The 15,110-nt window shown below is 49.5% G+C and overlaps 1 protein-coding gene across 2 annotated transcripts in view; it reads right to left on the bottom strand.

Moving 5' to 3' along the window:
* The window catches only part of STK11 (serine/threonine kinase 11), a 66,709-nt gene that overhangs the window by 16,341 nt on the left and 35,258 nt on the right, over positions 1 to 15,110 (bottom strand). For both annotated transcript variants that reach the window (XM_079960780.1, XM_079960779.1), the window contains exons 6-7: positions 14,751 to 14,878; positions 8,323 to 8,380 (exon numbers count right to left, since the gene is read on the bottom strand). In XM_079960780.1, the coding sequence (XP_079816906.1) occupies positions 8,323 to 8,380; positions 14,751 to 14,878 (186 nt within the window). The remainder of the gene's footprint in view (positions 1 to 8,322; positions 8,381 to 14,750; positions 14,879 to 15,110) is intronic.

The raw sequence follows: 15,110 nt of genomic DNA, 5'->3' as shown, positions 1-15,110 counted from the left end.
TCATAGAATTGTAGAGCTGGAAGGGACCCCATGGGTCATCTAGTCTAAGCCCCTGCAACGCAGGAGAATTTTTTTGCCCAACGTGGGGCTTGAACCCACAACCCAGAGATTAAGAATCTCATGCTCTACTGGCTGAGTCTCCCCAGGAACCCAACAGCAAGGGCTAGCCCTCTCCTTCCAGACTGGGGACTGGGAGTGGCCGCAGGAACCACATAACACCGGTTCTGGGAGATCTGCATTGGCTCCCAGTACATTTCCAAGCACAATTCAAAGTGTTGGTGCTGACCTTGAAAGCCCTAAACGGCCTCGGTCCTGTATACCTGAAGGAGCGTCTCCACCCCCATCGTTCTGCCCGGACACTGAGATCCAGCGCCGAGGGCCTTCTGGCGGTTCCCTCATTGCGAGAAGTGAGGTTACAGGGAACCAGGCAGAGGGCCTTCTCGGTAGTGGCGCCCGCCCTGTGGAATGCCCTCCCTTTAGATGTGAAGGAAATAAGCAGCTATCTTCTCTTTAAAAGACATCTGAAGGCAGCCCTGTTCAGGGAAGTTTTTAATATCTAACGCTGTACTGTTTTTAACACTTGATTGGGAGCCGCCCAGAGTGGCTGGGTATAAATAAATAAATAAATAAATAATAATTCCAGCTCTTCTCAGGGAGATAGGCTACTTTTCCACCCATCCGTCCACTGCAAAGCTCTGAAGAAATCTGCCAATTGGCAATGGTGGGGAGCGCAAAGTTCTTAATCACACCAATAGCCACCTATCAAGGTCAGCATCTGGCGAGTCCATGTGTTGGGAAGGGAAACAGACGGATTCTTTTTACAGCTGCGTCAGGCCTACCAAGACTGCTGCTGCCATCTGGGAGTTAAGGATTTCCTCGAAAATAACCGTCAGACTTTTGTTTTAAATCCATTTGCTGTCATTTGCCTGAACGTTTGCTCCCCCGTCTGCTCCAGCTGGGATTTCCGGACTCTGTATCTTTTTATTATCATTTCTTTTCTTGGAAGGGGAGAGGATGGCATCAACACACACTCCCATCTAGAATACAGTGGTACCTCGGGTTAAGTACTTAATTCGTTCCAGAGGTCCATTCTTAACCTGAAACTGTTCTTAGCCTGAAGCACCACTTTAGCTAATGGGGCCTCCCGCTGCTGCAGCACCACTGGAGCACGATTTCTGAAGCAAAGTTCTTAACCAGAGGTAATATTTCTGGGTTAGCGGAGTCTGTAACCTGAAGCGTATGTAACCTGAAGCGTATGTAACCCGAGGTACCACTGTAATATTAATATTAATAAATACATTTATACCTCTCCCATCTGGGAGGCTCCCAACAGAATATTAAAAACACGATAAAACATCAAACATAAAAACTTCCCTAAATAGGGCTGCCTTCAGATGTCTTCTAAAAGTCAGATAGTTCTTTATTTCCTTGACATCTGATGGGAGGGCGTTCCACAGGGCAGGCGCCACCACCAAGAAGGCCCTCGGTGGTGGTATTACTACTACTACTACTATTATTATTATTATTATTATTATTATTATTATTATATTTGTCTACTCCCTCGCCTGCTTCCAACACTTCCTCCTTCCAGTCTGCTCCTTCTTCATCCTCCCACCACCAAGACACAGGCTCTGTGTGACGCGGCAGCTAAAAAAGCCAATGCAATTCTGGGCTGCATCAATAGGAGTATAGCATCTAGATCAAGGGAAGTAATAGTGCCACTGTATTCTGCTCTGGTCAGACCTCACCTGGAGTACTGCGTCCAGTTCTGGGCACCACAGGTCAAGAAGGACACTGAGAAACTGGAACGTGTCCAGAGGAGGGCAACCAAAACGGTCAAAGGCCTGGAAACGATGCCTTATGAGGAACGGCTAAGGGAGCTGGGCATGTTTAGCCTGGAGAAGAGGAGGTTAAGGGGTGATATGATAGCCATGTTCAAATATATAAAAGGATGTCACATAGAGGAGGGAGAAAGGTTGTTTTCTGCTGCTCCAGAGAAGCGGACACGGAGCAATGGATCCAAACTACAAGAAAGACGATTCCACCTAAACATTAGGAAGAACTTCCTGACAGTAAGAGCTGTTCGACAGTGGGATTTGCTGCCAAGGAGTGTGGTGGAGTCTCCTTCTTTGGAGGTCTTCAAGCAGAGGCTTGACAACCATATGTCAGGAGTGCTCTGATGGTGTTTCCTGCTTGGCAGGGGGTTGGACTCAATGGCCCTTGTGGTCTCTTCCAACTCTTCTATGATTCTATGATTCTTCTCCTGGCGGTTCTCCGGCTGCTGCCTTACCACCACTCCTCAGCAACCAGCCGGTCTATGGTAATATCTCAGACCATGAGGACTAGAGCCTTCCCTTTACGTTTAGGGGAGAGAGCACAGATCAATGGTGGCACACACATTTTGCCCGCGAAAAGGTTCTGAGTCCCCAATCCGAAGCCCTGGACAGTTATCCAGGCAGCTGGCTCGGACAATCCCACAGCGGGGCTGCCCTTGAAGCTGTCCCAGAAACTCCAGCAGGCGCAGAATGCTGCAGCGAGGCTCCTCATGGGGTCTCTGCCATGGGAGCATATTCACCCAGTGCTTTTCCAGCTGCACTGGCTCCTGGTGGAGTACAGGAACAGATTTAAGGTGCTGCTTTTGACCTTTAAAGCCCTTCACGGCCTAGGACCCTCGTACCTACGGGACCGCCTCTCCCAGTATGCCCCACGGAGAGCCTCAAGGTCCATAAATAGCAACACCCTAGTGGTCCCGGGCCCTAAGGAAGTTAGATTAGCCTCAACCAGAGGCAGGGCCTTTTTAACACTGGCTCCGGCCTGGTGGAACGCTCTGTCTCATGAGACCAGGGCCCTGCGGGATCTGATTTCTTTCCGCAGGGCCTGTAAGACAGAGTTGTTCCGCCTGGCCTTTGGCTTGGACCCAATTTGATTCCCTCCCTCTCTTTCTTTTTTCTTTTCCTTCTCCTCCTGCGAGGAGGCTACATTTTATTATTTTAATGTTGTATTTTAATTTTGTTTTTAAGTTGTAATCATTCAACTTGTTTTTATTATTGCTTGTAAGCCGCCCTGAGCCCGGCCTTGGCTGGGGAGGGCAGGGTATAAATAAAAATTATTATTATTATTATTATTATTATTATTATTATTATTATTATTAGCAGTTGGGCCACTGGTCTGACTCAAGCCAGACCGCAGCTTCCCACAAAGCAGACTGGGACGCGACAGAACGGGCAAACATTAGCAGCGCAGGTGGTCAAGGCACTCTATTTTAAATCCCTTCTCTTTCCCCCACCTGCGTGTGCCCTACTTAACACAGGAGTAAAAAAAAAAAAAAAAGAAGGTTCGAACCCTGCAGGGAGATATTGATTGCAGCCCCCTCTGGGAGATTACAGTGGTGCAAGACGAAAAGAATCCGTTCTGCGATTCTCTTTGTCTTGCGGTTTTTTCGTCTTGCGAAGCAAGCCCATTAGCAGCTTAGCGGATTAGCGCTATTAGCGGCTTAGGGGCTTAGCGGATCAGCTGATAAGCGGCTTAGCGGATCAGCTGTTAAGCGGCTTAGCCCATAGGAAATTCGTTTTGCGAAGCACCTCCAAAACGGAAAACCCTTTCGTCTAACGGGTTTTCCGTCTTGCGAGGCATTCGTCTTGCGGGGCACCACTGTATATTCAAACATTTGCATATGGCGAGGATGAGAAGGAAAAGTGTGGGGGGGGGGAGAAGGATTGTGATTGTAATTCAGAGTGAGGAAGCGGAGGGGAAACGAAGGAAGGTTCTCTCCTGCATTTTCTGGGGAACGGGAGATAAAAATGGAACCACAGAAACAATTTCCATGTTGTTTGCATGTGCAAGCTAAACTGAATGCAGGATGGCCCTTCCCTTCTGGGATTGATTTATTTTGTGTGTATGTTGGAGGTTAGTCTCAGGACTGCCCCCCCCCCCCCCCGAGTTCTGTAGAAGACGGCTTTCTGGGTCATGTGGACAGCAGGACTGAACCGCTTCTGGCGCAACGGGACACTGTGACGGAAACCAGAGCGCATGGAAACACCGTTTACCTTCCCACCGTAGTGGTACCTATTTATCTACTTGCGCTGGCGTGCTTTCAAACTGCTAGGTTGGCAGGAGCTGGGACAGAGCAACGGGAGCTCGCCCTGTCATTGCGGGGATTCGAACCGCCGAACTTCTGATCGGCAAGCCCAAGAGGCTCAGTGGTGTAGACCACAGCGCCACCTGCGTCTCTGCTAAAAAGGTGCGCTTAATTGGTCTATGGAGTTTTTTTTTTTTAAAGTGACGTGCTATAGTGGGAATGGCCTTTGCTTTGCACACAGATCACAGATTCGTAGGATTGTAAGGGACGACGAGGGTCCAACCCCCTGAGGCTTTCGGGTTCAATCCCTGATCTCTCCAGGTAAGGCTGGGGGAGCCCCCGCCTGCCCTGTTTCGCACCCACCTTGGGTGGTTTTGCCAGATCGGTGGTGTGTGTGCTTGTAAGGTAAAGGTAAAGGTACCCCTGCCCGTACGGGCCAGTCTTGACAGACTCTGGGGTTGTGCGCCCATCTCACTTAAGAGACCAAGGGCCAGCGCTGTCCGGAGACACTTCCGGGTCACGTGGCCAGCGTGACATCGCTGCTCTGGCGAGCCAGAGCCGCACACGGAAACGCCGTTTACCTTCCCGCTGGTAAGCGGTCCCTATTTATCTACTTGCACCCGGAGGTGCTTTCGAACTGCTAGGTTGGCAGGCGCTGGGACCAAGCAGCGGGAGCGCACCCCGCCGCAGGGATTCGAACCGCCGACCTTTCGATCGGCAAGTCCTAGGCGCTGAGGCTTTAACCCACAGCGCCACCTGCGTCCCTTTGTGTGTGCTTGTGGCCCCTTGCAAATCTACACCTGCGATTCTATGAATGAACAACAGAGCTGTAAAAACAGGGGCGAACATAACCGATAGGGCAGTGGGTGGGAAAGCTGGAGCCGTCATGGTGGAGTCTCTGCAGCCCTCGTTTCTGGGGCAAGAGGAGCCCTAGGAACGGAAGGTTGAGTCCCATCTCTCCGGGCAGCGCTGTGACAGGAGAGAACCTAAAATAGTAACGGTAAAAGCCCTGGGAGGAGGTTGCAAGGGCCCAGTTAAGAGGGAATGCGTGGCTTCAGCATGCCAGCGCTTGATCTCTGCACCAGGCAGCCTACAGCCTCTCCGCGGCTGGGTCTCTGGGGACGGCCCTTCAGTTCCAGCTGGGTTAGCGTGACATGAAAGAGCTGACAAAGCACCACGAGGGTGGAGGGAAAGGGGGGGCGGAATGGGAGCTGCCAAAAACAGCAGAGACAGTGGGCGCGGGTGCAAACAGGCACCTCGGAAACCTGCAGAGAGGTCTGGTCAGGGGGAACCTCTCTGCATAGGAGCAGTCGACAGAGACCCTCAAATCTTAGAGGCATGGGGGTTCGAGCCCTGTGTTGGAGAAAGATTCCTGGATTGCAAGTGGGTGACTCTCATGGTTCCTTCCGACTCTGTGTATGGTCTGTAGTCCGCTGGCAGTAGGAATGCAATATGGGCATGTCTTTAAGTTAACATCTTACATTGAAAACCTGAAAGTACCAAACTATCGAAGGCTTTTCACCAAAGCCAGACTAAACATCTTTCCTTCTGCAGTGTTGAGAGGAGTTCCCTACCAGGACAGACTTTGCTCGTGGGCTCAAGACATCGATTCCATAAAACATATTTTGTTGCACTGTGCAAAATGTGAGCAAGCCAGGGCTGAACTGATATTACCCTTGCTGGTACCTTTCCCGGGAAAATCAGAGGCTCACTATGTCAGGTTCCTATTGGAAGACCGGACAAATGCTAGAACATTAGCAGTGGCAAAGTTTTTATCGGTGGTTGCAAGAACCAATGATCCCTATATTCTGAAAAAAATGCTTGTTTAACCTGGAGGTAGGCTGTATGAATTGTGTATTGCTTTGTAACGATTTGTTGGGTCTTTGGACCGTAATAAAGATTGTTGTTCTTTTGGTTCTACCTTGCAAGATGCATGCGGGCGGACAAAGGCTACAACAGGTTCGGCCCTGCTGAGGGCATCTCCGGATCAGAGGGAAGAAGAAGAAAAAGGGATCAAGGAGGGAGGAGGCAGTGGAGAATACGAGGCTAGCTGGACAAGCAATCCACCTGGCACGAGGCAGTTTCCTTGTGGGCTTGGCAGAGGCTTATAGGAAGACAAGGAGCTGCCTGAGCTGAAGTCTGACCATGGGGTGCAGCTGCCTACACTGACTGGCAGCAGCTCCCGGGCAGGGAATCTTTCCCAAGACAGGTTCAATGTGGGTTGGGCTGGGAATGTGCTTGCCTGAGACCCTGAAGAGCTTCAGCCAGCTATAACAGAAATAGAAATACTTTATTGTCACTGTACCACTTGTTTAGGCACGCGGGTGGCGCTGTGGGTTAAACCACAGAGCCTAGGGCTTGCCGATCAGAAGGTCGGCGGTTCGAATCCCCGCAATGACGGGGTGAGCTCCCGTTGCTCGGTCCCTGCTCCTGCCCACCTAGCAATTCGAAAGCACGTCAAAGTGCAAGTAGATAAATAGGTACCACTCCGGCGGGAAGGTAAACGGTGTTTCCGTGCGCTGCTCTGGTTCGCCAGAAGCAGCTTAGTCCTGCTGGCCACATGACTCGGAAGCTGTATGCCGGCTCCCTCGGGCAGTAAAGCGAGATGAGCGCCGCAACCCCAGAGTCGGCCACGACTGGACCTAATGGTCAGGGGTCCCTTTACCTTTATTGTCACTGTACCAGTGATTAAACAAGCCCCCACCCCACAATCTCTCAGTCCCTGTGTGCTGTCGTACAACCACCAACCCTGAATGTCAGCTGCAATGTCGCTGTCTTCCATTCAGGAGCCTCACGGCCCACGGGTAGAAACTGTTCTTTAACCTGCCTTTCTATTTAACCATGAGGACTAGAGCCTTACATATTCTCAGGGAAAAGGGTTAGAGCTCAGAGGGCAGAGGCCCCTGCTTCGCAAGGTCCCCGGGTTCAGTCCCGGAGGGTCTCCAAACTTTACAACTGCAGCACAGCCGCGACGACGCTGTTGCCGTGCTGGGAGCTCCTGTGGGCAACCAGCTATGGCCTCCTCTAAGGGATTCCACATTCCATTCCACCCCTTCCTCCTGGCTCTCCATGCTCCCCCCACAGCAGCTGAGCCAGCATTCCACACCTCCAGAGCATGCTCTGTTCTGACGGAGGCGTTCTACTGGGCATGCTCCGTGGGCACAGAATGCAGACTTCACTTCTGGAGGGGAAAGATGGAACAAAAAAGGAAACTTCGCCTTTTTGGATCTCCCCTCAAAAATACAGTGGTGCCTCGCAAGACGAAATTAATCCGTTCCGTGAGTCTCTTCGTCTTGCGGTTTTTTCGTCTTGCGAAGCACGGCTATTAGTGGCTATTAGTGGCTTTAAGAAAAAGGAAACAAACTCGCAAGAACTCGCAAGACGTTTCGTCTTGCGAAGCAAGCCCATAGGGAAATTCGTCTTGCGGAACGACTCAAAAAACGGAAAACTCTTTCGTCTTGCGCGTTTTTCGTCTTGCGAGGCATTCGTCTTGCGAGGTACCACTGTACAGTGGTCCCTCGGGTTACATACGCTTCAGGCTACAGACTCCGCTAACGCATAAATAGTACCTCGGGTTAAGAACTTTGCTTCAGGATGAGAACAGAAATCGTGCTCCAGTGGCGCAGCGGCAGCAGGAGGCCCCATTAGCTAAAGTGGTGCTTCAGGTTAAGAACAGTTTCAGGTTAAGAACGGACCTCCGGAACGAATTAAGTACTTAACACAAGGTACCACTGTATATATATTTCGCCCTTCTGCAAACCTTGGGGGGGGGGGGGGGAGAGAGAGCCTCCCATGCTTGCCTATTCTTCCATTTGCATGCAGATGCAGGCATTTTTTTCCGGCTGAGGATCCACAGCCAGGACATTGAGTTCTCTATTAGTACACAGGATCCCACCCACCGACAGTTTTACTGGGGAATTCCATACCCGCTGTGGCTTTTACTAGGGTAACGCAGCTTTTCCTCCGAAGCAACTGCATACTTTTTATCGATCCGCCAGCGAGCTTTGAAAGCTTCCCCGAAGGCTTTTTAAAGAACCAAATGGGATGCTTTTCTTTTTTTAAAAAAAAAGGGTTGTAAATTACCGAGCGCTGCTTCCCCCTCGGCTCCCTTTTATCCTTCCTTCCTGCTGCCTCCGAGCAAAGCAGTAAAGAAGTGGTTCGTGCCCAACCACCGCCACAAAAAAAAAAATCCCATCACAGTCAGATAGAAGGAAGCAGTAGAAGCAGAAACCTCAAGCACTCACTTGTGGTGTCTTATCTGTTGTATCGAAAACCTCTTGGCTGGTTCGTATTCAAGCATTCCTGGAAAAGAAAAGGGAGGCAGAGAGAAACATTTAAGTTAGGCGTCAAGTAATAGGCAGCTGGCGAAAAAGGGGTTCAGAGCTGTTGCTGTCAGCATTATTATTATTATTATTTAATTTTTTTGCCACCCTTTACCCATAGATTCCAGGGCAGTTCACAATCACAACATAAAATTATGGTAAGGTAAAGGTAAAGGGACCCCTGACCATTAGGTCCTGTCGTGGCCGACTCTGAGGTTGCGGCGCTCATCTCGCTTTATTGGCCGAGAGAGCCGGCGTACAGCTTCCGGGTCATGTGGCCAGCAGGACTAAGCCGCTTCTGGCGAACCAGAGCAGCGCACAGAAACGCTTTTTACCTTCCCGCTGGAGCGGTACCTATTTATCTACTTACACTTTGACATGCTTTCGAACTGCTAGGTGGGCAGGAGCAGGGACCGAGCAACGGGAGCTCACCCCGACGCGGGGATTCGAACCGCTGACCTTCTGATCGGCAAGCCCTAGGCTCTGTGGTTTAACCCACAGCGCCACCTGCGTCCCCATAAAATTACGGTATGAAGACACAAAACATGTAATTTGGGGAGCATTTCCATGCTCTCTGCGGGGGCAGGAGAGAGGAAGGGTCCCTCTAGAGACAGCCAAACAGACACCCTCTGGGGTGCTGTTGGACTCCAACTCCCATCTGCCTATGGTAAAGGACAGAGGGATTTGTAGTTCCAGAAACAACTGGAGAGCCCCACATGGGCTCCTTGCTCAGTCTGAAGTGCCCTGTAAAACTCGGAAGGGTTTTCTAGGAGACAGCAGGGTTTTGCTTCGCTGCTTTTCTAACGCGTATGCACCTCCATCTCCTAACAAACTGGCGAACAAAACAGACCAATTTTGTTTCAAACGTATTGTTGCGGGGTGGGAAGAGAGTCACAACGCGGCCAGGTCTTGCCATTGTGGCGCCGGCACCTTCCCACGGGCCGATTTGGCCGGGGAGGAGCGCTTTTGATCTTGCTCGGCCTCCGCTCAACACACCTTGTAACACTGCCGTTTGCACTGGGAGAGAGAGGAGAAAACGCTCTCCGCGGCTTCCTCCCTCTGGCTCCAGGCCCAAGCGAGGAGAGGGCCCTGGTCGGAACGGGGAGAAGCCAGAAAGCTGCCCCAGCACGAAATGCGGCGTCGTGCAGCGATGCCCTCCTGTTGTACAAAGCGAGCTCACGAAACCCTGCCGGCTGCAAACTTAAAAACCTAAAAGTGTGTTTGGGGTGCCTGAAGCGAATCAAAATGCAATTCCGAGACGCCCTCTCTTTCGAACGCCAATTTGCCTGACCGGTGTTTTCTGTCTGCTTGCAGGGTCTCTCACAAAGCTGCGGCAGGAAGCCTTCTGGGGTTTTTTTTTAACTGTCACATCGCAATCAATCAGTTATAATTAAATGGGACAAGATGTAGGTCACAACATTATGATGGAAGGTTGGGTTAAATTATGGAAAACTGATTTAAAATGTACAGATTGTTCCCTATTGAAGGAGAATTACATGAAGATGATGTACAGATGGTACACGACACGAGTGCAGTTAGGGAAAATGTACAAAACTAGTTCAAATATATGTTGGAAGTGTAAGGAAAAGGAGGGGGCATTTTATCATATGTGGTGGGATTGTAAGGTAATTAAAAAAAATTGGGCAATGATATACAATGAATTGAAGAAAATGTTCCATTTAACATTTGTTTAAAAGCCTGAAGCATTTTTATTAGGGATTGTAGGGAAAGATCTGCCAAAAAAGCTGAAAAACATCTTCATGTATGCGGCAAGAGCCACGAGAGTGTTTTAATAGCACAAGGATGGAAGACTGAAGAAACCCCAACTAAAGAATAATGGCAAGAAAAATTGATGGACTATGCAGAACTGGCAAAACTGACATACAAGCTACGGGACAAGGATAAATGTGACTTTAAAGATGAATGGGAACCCTTTACAAAGTATTTGAAGACGCAACAAAGCGAACTGGACTCCTTGGCTGGTTTGGAATAAACATTCACAAACTTTTTATTGATAATAATCAGTTAAATAGTTTGAGGATCTATACAACTGTGTAACATGCAGAAAACAGCATTTTTAAAGAAATCAAAGACTGGAACTGAGGGAACTGAGGGGGGTGGGGGTGGATGGGTTTTGTGTGGGAGGGGGGAAGGAGGAAAAATGGGGGGGGAATAAGGATGATATGTTTCTGGATAATATGTTTTGTTTCAATTTTGAATAAAAAAGTTATTTAAAAAAAAAATTGACTGTCACATCACAGAGAGTCCTGGGAGCTTACAGGGTCCAAAGGGGGGGGGGGGGCACGGAGTATGCCAGGACGAAACCCACACACAGCTGCAAAGCTCGCTGGGTGATCTTGGGACAGTCATGATCTCTCAGCCTGACCCACCTCACAGGATTGTTATGAGCATGAAGGGAGGGAGGGAACATTGAACATGGTCTTTAGCTCCTTTAGAAAAAGGTAAAGGGACCCCTGACCATTAGGTCCAGTTGTAACCAACTTTGGGGTTGCGGCGCTCATCTCGCTTTACTGGCCGAGGGAGCCGGCGTACAGCTTCCGGGTCATGTGGCCAGCAGGACTAAGCCGCTTCTGGTGAACCAGAGCAGCGCACAGAAACGCCGTTTACCTTCCCACCGGAGTGGTCCCTATTTATCTACTTGCACTTTGACGTGCTTTCGAACTGCTAGGTTGGCAGGAGCAGGGACCGAGCAACGGGAGCTCACCCCGTCATTGTGGGGATTCGAACCGCCAACCTTCTGATCGGCAAGTCCTAGGCTCTATGGTTTAACCTCATCCCTTAGCTCCTTTTTACTGCAACCGTAAAAAAATTCTCACAAAGCTGCTTTTTCCACAATGCTCCATTTAGGAACTGTGATTATTATTATTATTATTAAACCAAGGTGCGGAAGACAATTCTTGAGGAGGAATTGTGTGGTTAATGGCACCACCCAACACAGAGGGTTTGCAAGCTGGCCCACCCCCCAAATTGGTGGGAACTTGCTCTGGAGACACACCCAACGCTCAGGGAGCAAAGCTGTTCTTGTCTGGGCCGGCTTTTAATGGAGGGAAGCCCAGCTCGGTTTATAAGGCTCTTTTAAATCTATTTTGGCACGCATTTCATCCCGTCAGAAGCGTTGGGGGGGGGGTGAGCAGAGACGCAGGCTCTTGCTATGTGTTTCAACATGCTGTTGCAGCCCTTCAGACGAGGCGGGCTGCAAATCCAAGAGTAAAAGCAAAGTCTGTCGCGGGAGAAACAGGACCAGCTGCTTGGAGAACAGTTCCGAGCCGGGCCTTATGTAACGGCGCTCTGAAGAGATAAGATGTGGGAGCGTTACACCAGAGTGATAACCGTCGCAAAAAAAAGAAGCAAAACCAAAATAGCCGTGCAGATGGCATTGGCTGCAAGGGGGAGGGAGGTTAGTCAGGCACTCGGGGAGAGGCAGGAACGAAGCAAATGAGGATTGCAAGTCTCCTTTGAAGCACAATTTCCGAAACGCAGAAAAATAACCCATGCATGCAGCGCCGCCTGCAGGAGCCTCTCAGGAACTGCAGCCTTCTGAAGCAGCGGAGGAAAAACCCAATTCATAGAGTTGGAAGGGAGCACGAGGAAACTAAGGCCCGGGGGCCGGATCCGGCCCAATCGCCTTCTCAATCCGGCCTGCGGACGGTCCGGGAATCAGCGTGTTTTCACATGAGCAGAATGTGTCCTTTTATTTAAAATGCATCTCTGGGTTATTTGTGGGGCCCGCCTGGTGTTTTTACAGGAGCAGAATGTGCCCTTTTATTTAAAATGCATTTCTGGGTTATTTGTGGGGCCGGTCTGGTGTTTTAACATGAGTAGAATGTGTGCTTTTATTTAAAATGCATCTCTGGGTTATTTGTGGGGCATAGGAATTCATTCATTTTATTTTATTTTCCAAAATATAGTCTGGCCCCTGACAAGGTCTGAGGGACAGTGGACCGGCCCCCTGCTGAAAAAGTTTGCTGACCCCTGTGCCCAACCCCCTGCAACGCAAGAATCTTTTGCCCAAAGTTGGGCTCGAACCCACGACCCTGAGATTAAGAGTCTTGAGCTCTGCCGGCTGAGCTACCCCTCTGGCACTGAAATAAGAGGATGGCTAAGAGTGATGCACGAAGATTCCCTACTAGTTCCTCTTCCCCAATCAGGATGTGTGCCTATCTCTCGCTTGCGCTCTGAATTTTTCAATGAACTGAGTTGCTTTCCTCCTCTCTCTTTACTCAAAGCTGCCAAGCTTCTAGTGCTCATCAAGGCTGTGAGGGAGGCCCAAGAGGCCTCCTTTGCTTCTGCCAGAAGCTGTTCCTCTTTTGCAGGAATTGCCAACGATCGAGGAGTGGCAGACGAAGATGATGAACTGTGCGGAGCTGGGCCAAGCTGACCGGTAGAATCCGGAACCGAGACGACCAAAAATTTCAAAGAGACTGGAGTAGATTTATTTGGTACATGAAGAATTATTGGGAAAACATGAAGACACTTGGACTGAAATAATTCTGGCAACGATAAATGGGAAAGCCCTTTTTGACCACAGAGAAAGAGGCAGCTTTATAAAGGTCGGAAATTGACGATCTAAAGTGTGAGTATAAATATCTGAAAATAAAAAAAACAGTTGAAGGGATGGAAGGAAGTCACAAGCTTGGCAGAGCAAAGAGTATATTGTTGGTCAATGTAATGTTTGGAATACTGTGTTAAAAAAGAAAATTATAAAAACTATAATAAGAAGAAGAAGCTATAATAATAATAATAATAATAATAATAATAATAATAATAATAATAATTTATTATTTGTACCCCGCCCATCTGGCTGGGTTTCCCCAGCCACTCTGGGCGGCTTCCAATAAAGATGAAAAATACACTAAAATGTCACATATTAAAAACTTCCCTGAACAGGGCTGCCTTCAGATGTCTTCTGAATGTCAGGTAGTTGTTTATCTCTTTGACATCTGGTGGGAGGGCGTTCCACAGGGCGGGTGCCACCACCAAGAAGGCCCTCTGCCTGGTTCCTTGTACCTTGGCCTCTCACAATGAGGGAACCGCCAGAAGGCCCTCGGAGCTGGACCTCAGTGTCCGGGCAGAACGATGGGGGAGGAGACGCTCCTTCAGATATACTGGACCGAGGCCGTTTAGGGCTTTAAAGGTCAGCACCAACACTTTGAATTGTGCTCGGAAACGAAAGCTATTCCTCTGCTCTGCTGCCTTCACCCCCCCCCCCCCGCTCTTCTGTAGAATTTTAGAGCTGGAAAAGGATCCTGGAGGTCATCCAGGCTGACCCCGCAAGAGTCTTGCAAAGGCAGCGTCCCCGGCTGCTGGTCGGCCAGCAGCCCCTGCTGGAGGTGCCTTTGGGAAGAGGGCAGATCCCGGGCATCTCCTTCATGGGCCAACTTGCTCCACCACTGAGCCGTTGGGAAGCTCAGCCAAGATCTGCTCCCCTGCTGTTTCCAGGCTTGGGGGCATGGCTCTGCCCTCTGGAGCAACAGAGAATGAAAGTTTGCTTTGCATTCTGTGGGAGATCCCTACATTCTCTCATATATATATATATATAGATAGATAGATAGATAGATAGATAGATAGATATAGATATAGATATAGATATAGATATAGATATAGATATAGATATAGATATAGATATAGATACACACACACACACACACCATATTTTTTGCTCTATAAGACTCACTTTTTCCCTCCTAAAAAGTAAGGGGAAATGTGTGTGCGTCTTATGGAACGAATGCAGGCTGCGCAGCTATCCCAGAAGCCAGAACAGCAAGAGGGATTGCTGCTTTCACTGCACAGTGATCCCTCTTGCTGTTCTGGCTTCTGAGGTTCAGAATATATTTTTTTCTTGTTTTCCTCCTCCAAAAACAAATCATGGGACATGGGTGGCGCTGTGGGTTAAACCACAGAGCCTAGGGCTTGCCGATCAGAAGGTCGGCGGTTCGAATCCCCGCGATGACGGGGTGAGCTCCTGTTGCTCAGTCCCTGCTCCTGCCAACCTAGCAGTTCGAAAGCATGTCAAGTGCAAGTAGATAAATAGGTAGGTAAATAGGGAAGGTAAACGGCGTTTCCGTGCGCTGCTCTGGTTCGCCAGAAGCGGCTTAGTCCTGCTGGCCACATACCCGGAAACTGTACGCCGGCTCCCTCAGCCAGTAAAGCGAGATGAGCGCCGCAACCCCAGAGTCGGTCATGACTGGACCTAATGGTCAGGGGTCCCTTTACCTTTACCTTTAAGAGCAAATCACACAGCCACAACCTTTTCCGGGGTGGAACTTTTCCTACAAAGCAAACTTGTGACATCATCATCATCATCATCATCATCACCATAGGGCACTCACCTCTAAGCAGATCTGAAAGCAAAGGGCCGCAGTCCTCAGGAATCGTGTACTCCCCTTTCCCAATGTTTTCAAATAACTTATAAATATTATCGCCCTCGAAGGGATAAAGGCCGGTTGTAATGTTGTATCTGCAAACAGACAAAAGGCACAGGTGTGATCAGCAGGGTGGATCTGCAGAGAGGCGGCTCAGCTTCCCGCTCTGGCTCTCTCGCACATCACAACCTTGCTTGAAGCAGCTTGGGGGGGGGGTGTTGAGGAGAGGGGGAAGTGGGACCCTTCCTGTCCCAGCTTCATCTCCTTGCCAAGCCCACCAGCCCCCTTCATTTCGATTATCCGTTTGTTTTTTTTGTTTTTTTATAA

This window comes from Podarcis cretensis (assembly GCF_951804945.1).
Source record: "Podarcis cretensis genome assembly, chromosome: 18".
Lineage (NCBI taxonomy): Eukaryota > Metazoa > Chordata > Lepidosauria > Squamata > Lacertidae > Podarcis > Podarcis cretensis.
Note: the sequence above shows the minus strand (reverse complement) of the source record. Positions and strands in the feature narration are given on the sequence as shown.